This window comes from Brassica rapa, chromosome A07, assembly GCF_000309985.2.
Source record: "Brassica rapa cultivar Chiifu-401-42 chromosome A07, CAAS_Brap_v3.01, whole genome shotgun sequence".
In the NCBI taxonomy this organism is placed as follows: Eukaryota; Viridiplantae; Streptophyta; class Magnoliopsida; order Brassicales; family Brassicaceae; genus Brassica; species Brassica rapa.
The window spans coordinates 25,382,265-25,399,987 of record NC_024801.2 but is presented as its reverse complement, the minus strand read 5'-3'; the positions used below and the strand labels follow the sequence as shown (position 1 = coordinate 25,399,987).

Sequence of the window (17,723 nt, the reverse complement as noted above, 5' to 3'; positions counted from 1 at the left end):
ACTAATGTATATTATTAATACATTAATCTATTATAAAATTAATTTATACATTTTAAATTAATAATTTTCAACACGATTTACAACTTATTATAAATTCAAAATATTAAATTATTTGATATTTGGCAATAGTGATATAAAAAAAATTGTGTGTTTATATCGTCATTTTCAAATATCAAATAATTGAAAGTTTCTAAGTTATATTAAATCTTAAGTAGTGTTGAGGATAATTCATCCATGAAGTCAATCTTTCTATTTGGAGTATGACGTACTTTTTCTTATTTTCATGATTTTCGTCATCAGACTCATACTTTCCTATTTTCCTATATTGTTCTTGATTTATTGTATTACTTTATGTTTCAAATATATTATTGATCAAGAAAATAAAAATATAATGTAGTTATTCAGAAATCAATGAGAATAAAAATAGTCATGCATTATTTTGGAGGGGGAGAAGTATGAACCGGATGACAGAAATCATGAAAAAAAGAAAAAGTGCGTCATACTCTAAATAGAAAGATTGACTTTATGGATGAATTATCTCGACACTACTTAAGACTTAATATAACTTAGAAACTTTCAATTATTTCATATTTGACAATGACGATATAAACACACAAATTTTTTTTATATCACTATTTCTAAATATCAAATAATTTAATATTTCAAAGTTATAATAAGTTGTAAGTAGTGTTAAAAATTATTAATTTAAGATGTATAAATTAATATACAAATATATTAATGTATTAAAATTTATAAATTAGTTTTAAAGGCTTATAAATCTTAAAACAATGTATAAATGATAATAAATAATTTAATAATATTTAATGACTTTTAGTGATAAAACCCCTCAACTAAAGATGAATCGTGAAAAAAACCCTCAACTAAAAATCCATTGAAATAAACCCTCAACTTATAAACCGTTAACATATGTCACCCTCCGTTACGGTTTTTTAAACGGAGGGTAACATATGTTAACGGAACTAAAGTTGAAGGTTTATTTCACAGGATTTTTAGTTGAGGGTTTTTTTACGATTCATCTTTAGTTGAGGGGTTTAATTACTAAAAACCCTAAAAAAAATATAAGGAAGCTTCGGTAACCTCCCGCGTTTTCTTGCACTCGCAATTCGCAATCAACACTCAACCCTAAAAACCCAAATCGTGTAGATAGTAGGTGGGAGAGTAAAAGACCATGTCGCTAGATAAGCACATGGAGAAGGTGCTTTACAGCGCCGAAGTAATCGCTGAGCGGGTGGCTCAGCTCGGATCCGAGATTACCTCCGAGTTCTCCGGCGACTCAGATCCTCCTGTTTTCGTCGGAGTAGCCACCGGTGCTTGCCTCTTCTTGGCCGATCTCGTCAGGCGAATCGACCTTCCCATCTCCATCGATTTCATCAGAGCCGATTCGTATGGCTCTGGTACAGTCTCCAATGGATCTCCCAGAATTTCATTTGACTTGAAGCTCGACATCACGGACAAGCACGTCATCTTGGTAAGTAGTCTCCGTTCGATTCATCTCATGTCATGCAGTATCAGATTCATATGAATTTCTTGAAAAGTTTGAAATTTTTTGTGTTTAATAAGAACATAGTAGTGATACGCGAAATGTGTAATTAGACAAGAGACCACCTTGGACGTTGTCTAGGTGCAAGCATTAGAAATTGTCACTGCCTTTTTTTGTTAACTAGCTATGATGTTTTGTTTTTCTGTTTTTAAGGTCGAGGATATTGTGGATACTGGTAATACAGTCAGCTGCCTGATAGAGCACATGACACTGAAGAAAGCATCATCTGTTTCGGTCTGTACTTTTCTCGACAAGCCATCGAGAAGAAAGGTTTATTTCAAACTGGTTGGAGACGGGAAGTTCTACAGTGGTTTTGAAGTAAGCTGCTTCTACTCGGGGACTAACACTATTTATTTTTCATGGGATTGTGTTGAACATGTGTTGCGCCTTCTGAATATATGCAGTGTCCAGATGAGTTTGTTGTGGGCTATGGCATGGACTTTGCAGAGCAGTACCGCAACCTACCTTACATTGGCGTACTGAAGCCTGAATATTACATGTGATCAAATATTATATTAACTGAATTCATATCTTTAAAAGAATTTATTGGGCAGTCATGAGAAGTTTTGTGACCTGGCCCCTTTATATTGTTGTTCAAAGCAGTGAAATACAAAGTTATACTACACTTTGACAATGATTCTTATGCAATAAGGTTTGATATGTTCATTCAGCAAGAGCTTCACACAATACATAAATTTCATAAACAATACAATACATTATATTCCAAGAAATAGAGATACAAACAAACAAATGGGTAATAACAGACAATAAGGTAAGGATGTATCTTCTTTCTTTTGCTTGGTTACTTCCAGGTGAGCAGAGGAAGAGAATTCTTGGCAGGTGGAACAACAAGTCCTTCAGAATCATACAATATAACACCTGAGAAATCCGGAAGCTGGCATTTTCCACCCATGAGAATGTTCTTCTGCCACAACGGACCACGTCTCTGATCCCCACTCAGCAGCATGCTCGGCTCACCGTTGTCTGGCTCATAAACACCACCAATCATCATCGTCATGTCGTTTTGGAGATGTATAACAGGTTCATGATCTCTATAGCCATAGCAGGCAGTCCAACGGCGTAGCTTCCTCTTTGAGTGAGAAGCGAACGCTGAAACGCCAGACACAAGCTGTTTTGCTGCGGCTAAACCCATTTGAAAAACTGTGTGAGACTGCGTTTTAGATGCTGGAACGGTACTAGCCATTGATGTGTAGATCGTTTGTGTTGCAGCTCAAGGGTTGTGAGTTGATACTGTCTTTGAGTTCAGGGGGGTTTATGTAGTAGTAGAAGTCAGTGGAAATGGAGTGGTTAGTCATGAAAGGTCAGTGAGAAGCTTTTGGTTCAGGTTTGAGGTTTGGTTGATGGTTTGACCTTAACCAGTCTTCTTTTGACCTTTTTGTGCGACCAATGCCGTGTTAGCGCTTTCTCCACGTGGCAAGTTCTTTTTGTGTGTGAACTTCTTAGTGGGCCTAAATTTAAAGCCCATTAAACCCAAAACTCTCTTCCCCCTTCTTCTTCCTTCTGTAGGCAATCTGAAGTTCATTTATTTTCTGCGCCGCCGACAAAGAGATTCTCGGAGAAACCTAACCCGGCGGAGGAAACCATGCGTCGTCACTCAGCAATCGCTCTCCGATGCCTATTCACCAGAAACTCTCCACGACTCCCTCTTAATCGAAGCATTACCTCTTCTCCAGCTGCCGTAAACTCTACACCTCCTTCGCCGTCTCCTTATTCTACATCGAGTCTCATCAAGGCATCATTCAATTCACTGATTCAGAGGAGATTCAGCACTGGCGAGTCGCCGCCAGATGTGAACAAGGTGGTGGATGAGATCAATCTCAAGTTCGCAGAGGCGCGCGAGGAGATAGAAATGGCGATGGATGCGAAGGAGACGGTTTACTTCAACGAGGAGGCGGAGTGCGCGAGAGCAGCCGTGGCGGAGGTTATGGAGATGTTCGAGGGTTTGCTCGGGAAGGTAACGGAGAAAGAGAAGTCGTCCCTGCAGCGATCCATGGGGTTGAAGATGGAACAGCTCAAAGCTGAGCTTCAACAGCTTAACGAATGATTGTTTGATTGATGATGTTTGATTCTGTGAAGAACGAAGAGGTTAGTAGAATATTATATCATCTTCGTTTTTGTTACCGAACCATTGTTCTTGTCTGATTCAATAAATGTACTCTTTGGATTAGAGAAACATCGTTGTTGTGTGTTTTGATCTTTGCATAGATACACATCATTTAAAATAATTTACTCATAGTAACATATAACAATCGCAAAAATTCAAATAGTCAGTGTACACCATTTTCGTTAACAGAATCTTCGAATATGTCACTGACTCTCAAACTTGAACCAGTCCCAGTTAGCATAGATTTCTTCATCTTTTCCCTGAGGGAAGCTGCTTGTAATCGGAGGGTGATCAGTAATCTCGCTTCTTGTTGTCACCGTAGGCATCTTTGCTCTATACTTCTTTGCCATCTCTTCAGCCTCCATAAACACTTTCTGCGACAACAAGATTACAGTATAGCTTTTAAGGGACATAAATGGCGTTTTTGTAATAAAATAGAACATGTTTATGCCTGTTATGAGTGAACGAACACTGTCAGTTAGAGGTTTTGCAAGTTGTACCTCTCTGTTTGTGATGAACAAACCCGGCTCGCTTTCTAGATCTGCAATGCTGTCGAGACGAAGAAAAAAAACAGAAACATGTTTTATCTGATAATGAGGACCAGTGAGTTTTGGTTGTGTTTGTAGTTAAGGTTTTACCTAAGAGAGATCTTGTCAGGAAATAGAGATTTCACAACAAGAACCTTTAAGCATTCGTCCACCTGAAGCACATCGCTAACAGATCCAATTCTTCTGCGAGTTATGTTTGAAATGTGTAGCAGTCCACTGTGGAAAAATGCATTAGCAAACTAAATGAAATCAAAACTACTAGTCACTATGAAGAAGAACAAACTTATAGAAGCAGTAGACATGAACACTAACCTTCTACTACTATCCCCGAGTTTGACCTGGGCTCCATATGGTAAGATTTTGGCAACTGTTCCTTCTAAGAGTGTTCCTTCTCTAAGGTACCGCTTCTCCTGTTACAACATCATGCGACATATCACTTAGTCTAATCGTTGGTTTTTCTTATCAACACAAGACCCGAAAACGATACCAACCCAGGCTGTTTTTTCACTCAGTATCAAGTCGTTTTTGTCTTCATTCAACCGTGTAATCTGCACAACCAGTCTACGACCCACCTAGAACGCACAGAAAACAGCATTCAGCAAAGAAAACAAAATGGGTTACAGCTGAAGAAGAAGAAACTCTTGCTTTACGTTTTCCTTCAACTCAGTGAAGCTATTCACCCTCTTCACAAGCTCCTGCTTTGGAATAAACCCTCTCAAACCCTGAAATCAAACCAACAAAAAATCTATCAATCATCAACTTCAATAGGTATGAACTCAAACCAAACATGTGAAGCCTACCTCAATCCGGGTAAGAAGCCCTCCAGTATTCCACTCAGTTATCTTCACTTCAATAGGCTCATTAATCTGCTTAATCTATCACCACCACCACAACAATCCAACTCTTACATTATCATCTTCATCATACACCAAACCAACAACAGTTGTTGAAAATCAAGGAGACAAGAATAAGAACCTGCCTCACACGGTGCCAAGCGATTCTCCTAAAGTAACGTCTAGAAGAAAGCAAAGGCCTCCCACTCAACGTCCTCCCCAAAACCTCCGCGAAAATCACCGTCCCTACCTCCACCACAGGCCTCCCTTGCCTTGCAAACTCCGCAACTTCAACACCATCATCCTCCTCATCCTTAACAATCCCCATTTTACCGTGAACCAAGAACTCCTCAGCGTCGTACTTCAAATCACACAGCAAGTAATCCAACTCTTTGTCGTATAACGGAAGTATCTCCTTCGTCAACATAGTCCCCAACATATCCGCACCTATACTCACATCGAGCTTGTTCTCGTTACCTGAAACCACAACTCCAACGACAAATTCACCCGGTTTGGGATCGTAATACTCCACGGTGAGTCTCTCCATCTCCTCCGATTCTTCGTCTCCTTCTTCTTCTTCTCGTTCTCCATGCTTGAAGAATTTCAAAAACGGCTCAAGGATCTCGTCATCGTCAGGCTTCTCCTTATCCTCCTCCTCGTCTGGTTTCTGAGGATTAGGCCTGTTCAATAGCTCAATCTCCTCCTCCTCCTCCGTTACGATTCGAGCATCGGAGACGCCGTCGCGCGAGCAGAATCTGATCCCGTAAGCTCTTCGAGCAGCGAAACTGCGAAACGGAGAGGGGCTTAGGGCTATGTGAAACTGAAACCGAGAAGTTTTCTCCGATGGTTTGAAGTGGATACAGTCTCTGACGTCGCCGGAGCTGTGAATCGAGGAAGTGAAGAGAGACTTAGATGGCTGAATGAGAAGCGTTTGCATCTTCTTCTCTCCTCTCTTATCCGCCGCGCAGAGGATTCTTCAAACGGTTTTATTTTATCCATTTGCCTTTTCGCTGGTTTTGCAGAATGTGTCCTCTAATTTTATACGATTTATTAAATCGGGCAGGAAGTTTGAAATGTAACAATTAGAGCCCATACTTGTCGAGTTTAACAACGAGCTTTTGACGACAACTTAACAATAGGCCCAACATTGAAAATGGACCTAAAGTATTGTGGATATGCGTCTAATAAGAATGGATCTGTCTTGGACGGTGCTAGGCGTCTTGGTTATTAGAGACTGTATTAGATATTTCTATGGCGCTTTGGAAGATTTAGGCAACCCTACACAATTGATGATTAGTTATCTTTTTTGGGTGGTGGTTTTTAAGTTTTGGGTTCAGACATATATGGTTGTCAAAGTTGGCATATGTGTGTTTTCATACAGTTGCATATGTTGTAATCATATACTACTAAATTGGTGTGAACTCTAGGCAAACATGTGAAGCCTACCTCAATTCGGGTGGGAAGAGACCTCCAGTATTCTACTCAGTTATCTTAACTCGAATAGACTCGTTAAGTTGCTTGATCGGTCAAGAACAATCCACTCTTCATTAGATGCTTATTAATTCTTTAACCAAGAACAGTTTTGAATCAATGCACAAGAAGAGAACCTGCCTTACTCGATGCCACGCGGTTTAGACGGTACTAGCCATTTTGGTTTTTGAAGACTGTGTGTTAGACGCTCTATGCCAATTTGGAAGGTTCTGGGCACCCATACAAATTTGATGATTAATTATCATATAGTTCATTTTTAAGTGGTAGTTTTTCAATTTCTAATTACATAAAATTAAATTAGTAAGTTTTGTGTCCACACATAAATGGTTATCAAGTTGGCACATGTTGTGGATAAATGCAAATTAATTTTGAAAAAAAAAACTTAAGAGAGTAAAATTCGATTGAGACAAACATCAATTTAGAGTGTATATTAATTACGTGACTGTTTAATTTTGCAAGACTCATATTGATAAAAAAAAATTGAATTTTTGATCCGCCAGAAATACAACATTATTGGTTTCAAATTGATGTTTTGTCTGACTTACGAGATATTATGTTTTAGTTTTTTTTTATTTACAATATATACCCATATCTAAATGTACTTTGAGATTTTAATTTACTAAAAATATTTAAACTTTAGCATTTCCTAGGTTGGATCACCTTATGAAATTTTAATTTAATTAGTATGATTCGAAAAATGAATTGTTATTATATCTAAAATATTCTACTATGTGTCTGATATATATGTATATATAGTTCCTTTATGTTAATAATATATATATTATGTTATAATCTTTTTCTCGCTTTAAATAACAAAAGTTTGATTATTATAAACGCTTAGTCTTTTTGATAAAATGTCAAACTTTATATTAATTAATTAAAAATTAAATTAATTTAAAATTTAGGCAGAAAGTACGATTTAAGTAACTCTCATGTTAAAATTGTTTTCAGTTGAAAAAACAAAAAAAAATAGTAACTTTAATTAGCAATATAAGTGGTAAAACTTATAGTGAACCTGAACATACTGCTTTGTGGTTTAAAAATCATTTGCGTCGGCCAATAAAATACAGTATGCACACTACATTTAATTTTTTTTTAATACTCTTCTTTTTAATAATTCATGAAAGAGAAGTTTTGTTCATATATAAAAATTGTTGGATTATAGTGAAACTAGTAGACACTATACAGCGATTAGACGAAATGCAAAATTTCAAATCGTAAATTATTACGAAGATGGAGACGAGATGATACTTGTTTATGATTATCAAGTTCTTGCCTGACAAAACCCAACATCACTTTAAATAAATATCTCTGTTTAATTAACATAATTGTGATGGCCATAGAAACAATAAAAATAAAACTCACCGATCGATTATGATTAGCGATGGCTTTCCCACCTATCCACAATTATATAAATAATTATAGATTAAATGTTTTACTTAATCAATTAGTCATAGTCTATCAGTCTTTTTGTGCTCGCTGATTAGCATCAGAATTTATTTGTTTCTCTCTCGTAGTGCAATAATTTAATAAATTTATAGATTGAGATTAGTGGTTATAGAACCAGAAGAGTATGTACTAAGCATTTTTAAGGTAGGCTTACAAGATGTTAAGTTCACTTTCAAAGGTCATATATTACTATACCACACATTCACAATCAAATTCGTGTTGTTGCAGTAGTTGAAAGTTTGAAACTTTATTTGTTCATAAGTTTGATAAATATTTACACTTGCCTCATCATCCGTCATAAATGTATGTAATAATGAGGGTGTCTATTCAGAAAATAAAATAATAACGAGGTCGTCGTTATCGCTTGACAGATATGTGGTGAGTTAGGAAGAAAACGAAGTCTGATGTAAGACAAGTCCCAGCTTTGCTCGATCGTTCTCTTCGTATAATAATAGAAAGAAGAAAACAATTTGTAAACTTGCGTGGTAAACTAAAGTTTTAAATTTATACGAATCATAGATCATATATGCATATGACACGTACGATAAATTTCACAGATTTTAACAACGAATTAAACTTTGCTGCTTAATTTTCTGATTTTGAAGTCCAAATGACATGTGCTGAGATGTACCAGTACAGCTGTGGTTACACAAACCGGAGGTCCAATCTGCGGAAGTAACATAATGTAGGAGGGTTGACGTTGGGTTTCGTTTCTCGCCGGTTTAAACTTTAAACTACAGTAACATAATGTGACTGGTATATGATTATATTAGGGAGATAGAGAATCAAAGAGAAAGGGCACTATCACCCTTGGATTCTTTGATTCTTTTCCCAGTTTTCACTCACAAATCGCAATGGAAAGATGGGAATATATTTCCAGCTTTCTGCCGCTAAAAACAATTCAGAAGATAAAAATAAATTATTCATTAGCAAATAAGAAAAGAAAAGAGGCGGCTTTTATTTTTTAATATTTTTAAAAAACTTTTCTAAATTATTAAGTTCTTTTTAGTAGTCGAGAGTAATATCCAACATATATATATATATATATATATATAAAATTTATGATCTTACATTTTATTTATCGCAATGAAAGAGAAAATATGTAAATAATTTGTACTATTGTTCAAATTTTATACATTATCATTTCCCCTACTATTATCATTTGTTCTTTTTATTTAATACTTTCCTATATTTATTTAAATTATATAGTTTTTATTTGTTTTGTTTGCCTTGGATCTAGATCAAATGGGAAATCAAATTTTGTCTCTGTCGAAGGATTTATTATTTCCACAACGATGCAACTAAATTAGAGAAACAAAAGTAATTTGGGTGATGTTATGATAATACAAAAATAGAAGATGATATTCCTAAAAATTTCCTTCTCTCGTTTTCGATGAGTAATTTGGGTGATGTTATGATAATACAAAAATAGAAGATGATATTCCTAAATTTCCTTCTTTCGTTTTCGATATTTTTCAAAATTTGTCTCTTACTCAAAAGATACAAAATCATGTTCCCCCATAAATAATTAGAGCCAAATAATACAAATAACATTTTAACAAAAAGAAATAACTGTGCAATAATATTATTCATCTATAAGGCCTAGGAGTCGAAGAGAAAAGCTTTTTGTCAATCACATATTTTTTTCATTTCTGAAAAGATTTTAATGTATTTTACGCATATTAAAAACCTTTTATAGTTTTAACTATAATTAACACTTTCAAATATTTTATACTAATAATAATTTAATTTATTTCTTTTGTAGTTTAATATTCCTAATTAATTAAATTTTGTAAAAACCATTAAGAGTTAAACTTTAAAATTACAAAAAAAAAACTTCGTGAGGAGTACACGTGGCATGAAATTGTAGAGTGAAAGAAATGTAAGGTGTATAATAAAAAGAATGATAATGTTTGCTTAATAAGTTATAAACACAAGTATAAGTGGAGAAGCAAAAGGTCGGTTGAAGAAAGTGTTTGTTTCGACTTTCCCAAAAATAAAAGGCTCACATTCACACTTAGAAAAGACCCAACAAGCCATTAATTGCCTTCTTCTTCTTCTTCATCTTCTTCTTCAAGTCGTCACCTCCTCACAGTCACAAGTACTTTGCTCTGATCTCCTGTTACATTTCAGACTTTTCTTTTGTGTATTTCATTTTCAAACACTGTTTGAAGGGTTTAATCTGAACACAAAAGATTCTCAATTTAAGCAAGTGACTGTTATTACTTTCTAGTTTCTTCTCCATATCTAATAAAAATTACCAATCTTGTTATTGCTTCATTACTTTTATGTAACCAATAAAAACATTCGTATTTATTACTTAAAAATGGATATGGAATATTTATGTGAACCTTGTCTACAGTCATATATAAGGAACAAAACAAGTAAACAGAAGAACAGTGAGTTACTGTGTTACTTGGGACCAGTATATTCCCAAACAAAGATATATTTGGTCACTTGTTTTTGTACTCGGCTCGTTATCTACACAATCTATAATACTAAAATATCATATCTAGCTATTATGTGATTTAATTCCTAAAGCTGTTTTTTTGTCTTTGTTCGTTATAATAAAATAACAAAATTTGAAGCCAATTCCATTGTTCATGACATTACATGTTTATGGCGAAATTAATATTTCAAATCATTTTCTTAAGCAAATATGGGGTTTAAACCATGAAAATATATATGTTCAGTTTAAAGTTTGAAATGTATACGAAGACAGTAGTTGATTGGACTAGAATCTTTAGTATTTCATGTCATTTTCAACGTGACTAAGTTCTGATTCACCTAAAGCTGAGTTTAAAGTGGGTATATGTATATATGTTCCCATCAGGATAAAAATACAAAAGATGTCCTGGTGTAAAAAACAAGTTAAAAGTTTCGGTTTAATTTTTTTCGGTATTCAGTTTATTAAACTTGAATAAAAAAAACCTTCATCCTTCTGAAGTTAATTGGTGAAAATATTGAAAGTAAATACTATTTTTAATTTACTTTTTCAGAAAAAAATCAATAAAAAAAGTCTAGAGTTTTAAGCTTTGGTTTGAAACAAAATACTGAGTTTTGACACCCCCACCCCCCCCCCCCCCCCCCCCCCAAAAAAAAAAAAAACGAATACTGAGTTAATTGATTGACAGTAATTGGTTAGCCTTGTGATTTATTTAATTTAATCAAGATGAAATGCAACGTTATCTTTAGACTGGTGTGGACATGTGTAGCCAAAGCTCTGGCTAAAACAATTAGGCGTCGACCATTCCTATATTGTGAAGTGTGGTCAAGATTGATGTGATCCCAAAAGGGACCAAACATGTTTTCTTTACCTCATGATCTGTTTACCTCCATTCTCTCTTATTTTGCATCCTTTTGTTTTTGCTCTCTTAATTCCTTTGTTGTTTCTTTAGTCACTGACCCCATCCTCGTCGATAGTTTTGTTAATTCATATGTAGTTCGATATTTTATCTGTACCTTTCCAGTATATATTTTTGGCTAAGTCCTTGGAAGACACTATAAGCAATTGATGTTTGTTGGTATGTTATGCCGTATATATGCTGACTTCCAACAGTAACAACAAAATTAGTTCTGAATAGCAATTTTCGTGGTTTTAATATAAAATTATAAATTATTTGGAATTATTAAAAAATAATAAAACACAGTCTTGAATATTACAGGCGATATATATATATATATATATATATATATATATTATTTTTGATAAGAAGACATCACCGATGATGGATTGAACTATTGAGCTTCTTCATATGTGACTTGCACCTTTATTTCTCCAACAACTAGGCATGTGAAGTTTTTGAAACGTCTGTAAATCTGTAATACTCCTGGTTTCAGCAAATTAAATCTATAGTTGTCATCTAAACTAGGTTATCACGTTATGATGGTCATGGTAGGGTTTATGTGCAGAGGGCACTCATGCAATTTTAGGCACTCGGTTATTAACAATAGTTTTTCTCTTTCATTTCAGGTGCAGTGGTCAGTAATCCTGACCCAGGATACTGCTGGATGATAAAAGGTGACTTCCTGTGTTCTTAAAATTTTACTTAGTTAAAGTCTGTATATCTGTGTGTTTGTAAACTTAAAAAAAAAACTTCAGCACTGATTTAAGCTCTAATCCATAATTCTGTATGGATTTTTATTATTTTGGATAATAGCTTAGACATTTAATATAATTTTTAGACATCCATGAATTCAGATCAAGACACATAAACACTTTTAAAAAAGTTCAATATACGACTGAAGAATTATCTTGAAATATAGGTCAAATAAAATCAAACTATAAATCTCTAAAAACTTGTTATTACACCTACCAAATACAAGAGCACATAACTTGAATAAATAAGTGTACACAGTTTGGAAAATAAAATCTAATGAACCTTCGTGTTGAATTATTACTGGTTGATTTTTATATTAAACTAAAAACTACTAAAAGTAAAGTTGAGCCATTTAATTAGTTGATTAGGTGAAAAATCATTTTGATCTTTCTCAAAAAAAGTTATTTTGTTTAGATGATTTTGGATTTTGGGTGAAAAATCCAGAGTTATGAAAGAAATTAGAAATAGGTTGGGTAACATACAACACACTCGTTGCATCGCCGACTCTCTAGTTGAATGAAGGTGGGCCCAGTAGAGTCCAACTCTTTCGTAGGCTTCTGCTGTGGTCCGTGTATTTCTTGGGTCCCACATTGCACCTTACCGACCTAATCACCTTATCTGTAAACCGGATTATAACCGGACATCCGGACCGGATCTTCTATAGATTGCTTTTCACCTTATCGACTAATTTGGCGGCGCCATGTACTCTGCGTTTCTTTTCCCCCTTTTTATGGCATTCCAAAAATAAACTTTGATTTTTTCACATTCTTCCTCGCATTCGTAATGGTTGATATTGGGGTAATTTTCGAAACATTTTTTTTAGTCTTGCTTTCAGTTTTCAACCTCGAACATTTGAAACTCATCTTTAATAATGATATTTTGGAACAATTTTGACAGGTTATGTATTGAATAATGGTTACGTTTCTCCCTCCATTCTCATACTAATATTTAAGAACAATAAAATTCTGTCGAGTACTTTAATAATGGGTCGCGCTGCTCCACAACAATTATAATAATTGTTGATTATTTTTTTTTGAAACAATAATTGTTGACTATTACAAATTGTGTTTTCAACACTACTGTGTATGATTTAAATGACGAAAGAAAATGATTTTTTGGCACTAATTTGATATTTGGTAAGGGATCCCTGGTTATGAAAAATCAAAATAATATAAATCTTTACAAGTATAAAGTTATAGTTTGCTGGTATAGTGGCATACGCATTATGCAAACGAATGATGCACGCTACCACCACCCTTTTGATACCCACTTCATATTGTTTTTTTCTGACTTTTTATTTATCTATCAAATACGCAATTTTAAATTTACCATGTAAATAATATATTTCTTAGCATCCTTGCAACGTTTTTTTTTTTTGAAACAGCATCCTTGCTGCGTTATAAAGAACAGATAATAATCCACTTTAACATGTATAAAAGCAGTTAAGTTGCGGTCCAAAAGTTAAAGTCCAAATGACTGAGACCATAAGTTTATGTCAAGATTCAGATTAAAAAGTAGCTCCCGTGAAGGTTGTTAGACCGAGTCCACTATGTTACCTAGTGTGCATATTTTCGTAGTTCTTAATTCATTATATAAATGTAAATTAACTTTTAGTTGGTTGATAAAATATACATACATTGTCATACAAAAGTGATAAATGTCACGTAACAAACTAATTTAACGTGGTCCAATTCTTGAAAAGTTCATCTTAGAAGTTTAGCCAGGGACAACATTTCGAGTTATTAAATTTTAATTACAATCATAATCAATCATTATAAAGGATACAAATAGTAAAATAATTAACTTTTGTTTCGATGACGCTAGCATGGGATTGGTTATAAATTACATATTTACCATTTTGTTTTAAAAGGTGATCATGATGTTAGGGGAAAATAATTTACATAGTTGTTTCCAAACAAAAAAGGGTTTTCTTACATAAAATGATGAAAAGAAAGACGGAGGACTGACTCACGCGTTTCCGACCAAACTCTATCGAGTAGTTTTGGAGTTGGCAAAAAAAATAAATAAATAAAAAATAAAATATTCCATATTTATAAAAGTTTCTTCACTTTCCTTTTCTATTAAAAAAATATCAGTATTGTGAAATTACGATTATGATGTCTTCTTCTTCAGTTGCCGAGCCCGCCGGGACGATAAAGAAAAGCTACCATCGTCAGAAATCTCAGGTAAGCTTTGTGTGTCCATCATACAAATTTTGATCTTTAAAAACAAGAACCTGGTAGTAAACAAAGAAGGTGTGGATGATTTGATATACACAGAGATTATGGGCAAAGCTGGTGATGAGGAAGTGGTTGAACATAAGTGCTAGAGATCCTGAGTACGGTGCTGATACTGAAGACGAATCCGAAAACGACGACGTTGGAGAGGAAAACCAAGACTCTAGCTCAGATGAAGGTTTGTTTCTTCTTTCAGAATCATCATCATCGGTTCTTGTTTCCCGGTTATCTAATCTGGTTTCACAGATTGTGAAGAATCGAGCACGCAAAGAAAAGAACCGGTTCAACCAAAGGTTTGTGAGAACGCCGAGGATGCCATCGCCGCTGCTTCTGCCACCGTAGACGCCGCCGCAGCTGCCGCAGAGTTTATTAACAATGGTAATGCCGGTAGTTCTTGAGATTCTTGAGTTGTTAGTTTAGTCCCTTTTGCTGAATTTTAAAAAATCTTTAATGAACTAAAAATAAAAACAAAAAAGTTAGTGAGTCTTTTTAATTTTTTTTCTTTTTTTTTGGTGATATCAGATGCCCCAATGAAGCTACGGAGAAGAAATTCTGAAACTTTAAGAGCACAATATATTTACAACAAAGAAATAAGGTACGATCTTGATGTGTTCTTTTGAGATGTAACTCTATTTTATTTAGTGTATATTTTTTTTTTTATTCTAGTAGGAATAGTACTATATAGTATATAGATTCGGATCCTATCATTCTTGTTGGTGAAAAGGAGACCTAGAACAACATGTCGGAATTTTATATAAACTAAGGGGAGACCTAGAACAACATGTCGGAATTTTATATAAACTAAAAGTCTAAAACTAGTTGTGTGTGTGTATGCAGAGTATGTGTTGGTACGTGGAACGTAGGAGGAATCTCACCGCCGTCTGATCTTGACATCGATGACTGGATCGAAATTAATCAACCTGCTGATATCTACGTTCTTGGGTAAAACACATTTGACTTTTCCTCAAAACGACATGGACAAAACTAACTCTGTTCAATACATTCTTCTTCAGAGATTCATTATGTTTTTTTTTTGTTTTGTATGAAGTTTACAAGAGATTGTTCCTTTAAATGCTGGAAACATACTTGGAGCAGAAGATAACCGACCGGTTACAAAATGGGAAGAAGTGATCAGAGAATCATTGAACAGAGTCAGACCAAAAAACTCAGGGTTTAAGAGCTACAGTGATCCACCATCTCCAGGAAGATTCAAACCTTTCGAGGAAACACACGATGTTATAGAGGGAGAAGTCGCTTACGAGACTGATAGTGACGCTGGCATTGAGATCCACCCCATCGACGAGGAAGAAGAAGGAAGCCTCCGGGTGCTAAAACATGACGGTGGAGTTATAGGAGAAGTCAACACCTTCGTTGACCCCAGTTCCGGTTTGCCCGTTGTTGAGATTAATACACAGTTCTCTTCTACTAAGAAGCTAGACAGACAAGTGTGTTTACGTTCAGACAGCTTAGAGAAGAGAAGGAACGACGAGGATGATGATGCCTCTGAGCCCGGTTTAAAGACGCTACACCGGATGCTAAGTGGGAAAGAAAGGATCGGTTTGAGCTGGCCTGAGCCTCCTTTGAACATGTTAGGACCTTCTTGCGTTCTCGATAAAAAGCCGTCGTTAAAGACAGTGAAGTCATTGAGAACAGCAAACTCTTTCAAGGCTTACAGTTCGTTTAAGTCTGTAGCCGGACACGCCAACGGGATTCCCCCGGAGGTGTTGGCATTAGCTGAGATGGACTTGAAGTTGTTGATGGAGAGGAAACGGAGACCGGCTTATGTGAGGCTAGTGAGTAAACAAATGGTTGGGATTCTTTTAACCATTTGGGTTAAACGAAGTTTGAGAAAACACATTCAAAACGTTAGAGTCTCTACGGTTGGAGTTGGCATCATGGGTTACATTGGTAACAAGGTATATAAAAAAAAGATTGGACTTATGTTACAATATGTTCAAAATGGTTTTTAATGTGCTTTGTGGTGTGCAGGGAGCTGTGTCTGTGAGTATGTCGATAAACCAGACGTTCTTCTGTTTCATATGCACACATTTGACGGCAGGAGAACGAGAGGTTGATCAGATCAAGAGGAACGCTGATGTTCACGAGATACATAAGAGAACAATCTTCCACTCTGTCTCAGCTCTTGGACTTCCCAAGCTTATCTATGATCACGAGTAAGTCTTTTCTTTTCTTGCTATCTTTTCCTAACGATAACATACGGAATAATAACTGCATTGCATTGTGGTTCTAATAGTAACAAAAACATATATATAGACTTTTGTTATTATTAACTATGGTGTGGTTCTATCCATTTGCCATTCGATACCTAAAGAAAGCTAGTTTTTTATTTCTAGAACTTAACTTTGTAATCACCTCTTTGCAGAAGAGTAATCTGGTTAGGCGATCTTAACTATAGGCTTAATCTATCTTATGAGAAAGCCAGAGACCTGATCTCCAAGAAAGAATGGTCACACTTACTTGAATATGATCAGGTAAATAATAAACTTGTTAATATTAGGATTTAGATCTCAAATATGATTAAGCTCCACAGCTCAACTTTCCTCATTTTTTTTTTGTTTCTTATGAATGAATATTGATATTGCAGCTGGTAAAAGAGTACAAGAAAGGTCGAGCATTTGACGGATGGTCAGAAGGAACTCTACATTTTCCACCGACCTATAAATACCAAGCACATTCCGATGAGTACACTTGTGGAGATGGAAAGGGGACGCGGAGAACACCAGCTTGGTGTGATAGAGTATTATCTTACGGCAATGGAATGAAGCTGGTTCATTACCGGCGGACCGAACAGAACTTCTCAGATCATCGTCCGGTAACAGCCATATACATGGCTGAAGTCGAGGTGTTTTCCGTGAGGAAGCTTCAGCGAGCGTTGACATTGACAGATAGAGAGATTGAAGACGAGAAACTTGTGGCCGTAGTGGCTTAGAAGAATAAGAAACAAAGAAGTGGTTATATTTGGTGCTTGCTTGTTGTTTGATCTTTGCATATGAAGTACTGGCGAAAGAGACATTCTCTTTCAACGGATATGTATTACTCTAGTGTCGTTACTGATGCATTACACTATAGTTCTATCTTCTCTTCTTTAGTGATTTCACCATAAAAGCCACCTACACACACAAAGATACTGAAAAAGTTAATTACCGCAATGTGGATATATACAAATAAATAGTTTTTTTTAGAACAAGACAAATAAAATAGTTTAACCAAAGGAGTGATAAGATTTTAATTTCATGAATAGACAGGAGCAGAATATAGGACCTTAAGGCTATACGAGTACGAGAGAGGATCATCTCTCAATATAACACCAGACCACATATTGAGATGCCTCGGTGCAACCTATCAGCCACCACGTGAT

General features: G+C 35.2%; 5 protein-coding genes across 5 annotated transcripts; 3 read left to right on the top strand and 2 right to left on the bottom strand.

Annotated features, from left to right (window-relative positions):
• Positions 1–1,099: 1,099 nt before the first annotated feature.
• On the top strand, positions 1,100–2,231 carry LOC103831684 (hypoxanthine-guanine phosphoribosyltransferase). Its single transcript, XM_009107584.3, has 3 exons — positions 1,100–1,489; positions 1,715–1,879; positions 1,966–2,231. Exons 1-3 carry the CDS (start codon positions 1,190–1,192, stop codon positions 2,062–2,064), a joined length of 564 nt encoding a protein of 187 aa, XP_009105832.1. The 5' UTR covers positions 1,100–1,189; the 3' UTR covers positions 2,065–2,231.
• Positions 2,217–2,822, bottom strand: LOC103831683. The gene has a single exon (XM_009107583.3). It carries the CDS (start codon positions 2,763–2,765, stop codon positions 2,364–2,366), a length of 402 nt encoding a protein of 133 aa, XP_009105831.1. The 5' UTR covers positions 2,766–2,822; the 3' UTR covers positions 2,217–2,363.
• Positions 2,823–2,906: 84 nt separating this feature from the next.
• On the top strand, positions 2,907–3,801 carry LOC103831682. Its single transcript, XM_009107582.3, has one exon. The coding sequence runs from the start codon at positions 3,165–3,167 to the stop codon at positions 3,624–3,626; it is 462 nt and encodes a 153-aa protein (XP_009105830.1). The 5' UTR covers positions 2,907–3,164; the 3' UTR covers positions 3,627–3,801.
• LOC103831680 (protein PIGMENT DEFECTIVE 338, chloroplastic) lies at positions 3,795–6,067 on the bottom strand. Its single transcript, XM_009107581.3, has 8 exons — positions 5,210–6,067; positions 5,035–5,109; positions 4,885–4,956; positions 4,726–4,806; positions 4,547–4,644; positions 4,325–4,450; positions 4,187–4,235; positions 3,795–4,060 (listed from the first exon to the last, which is right to left on the bottom strand). Exons 1-8 carry the CDS (start codon positions 6,002–6,004, stop codon positions 3,890–3,892), a joined length of 1,467 nt encoding a protein of 488 aa, XP_009105829.1. The 5' UTR covers positions 6,005–6,067; the 3' UTR covers positions 3,795–3,889.
• Positions 6,068–13,627: 7,560 nt separating this feature from the next.
• Positions 13,628–17,457, top strand: LOC103831679 (type IV inositol polyphosphate 5-phosphatase 3). Its single transcript, XM_009107580.3, has 9 exons — positions 13,628–14,293; positions 14,387–14,522; positions 14,591–14,722; positions 14,867–14,939; positions 15,182–15,286; positions 15,393–16,260; positions 16,334–16,518; positions 16,728–16,836; positions 16,950–17,457. The coding sequence occupies exons 1-9, from the start codon at positions 14,222–14,224 to the stop codon at positions 17,292–17,294; spliced, it is 2,025 nt and encodes a 674-aa protein (XP_009105828.1). The 5' UTR covers positions 13,628–14,221; the 3' UTR covers positions 17,295–17,457.
• Positions 17,458–17,723: the final 266 nt, after the last annotated feature.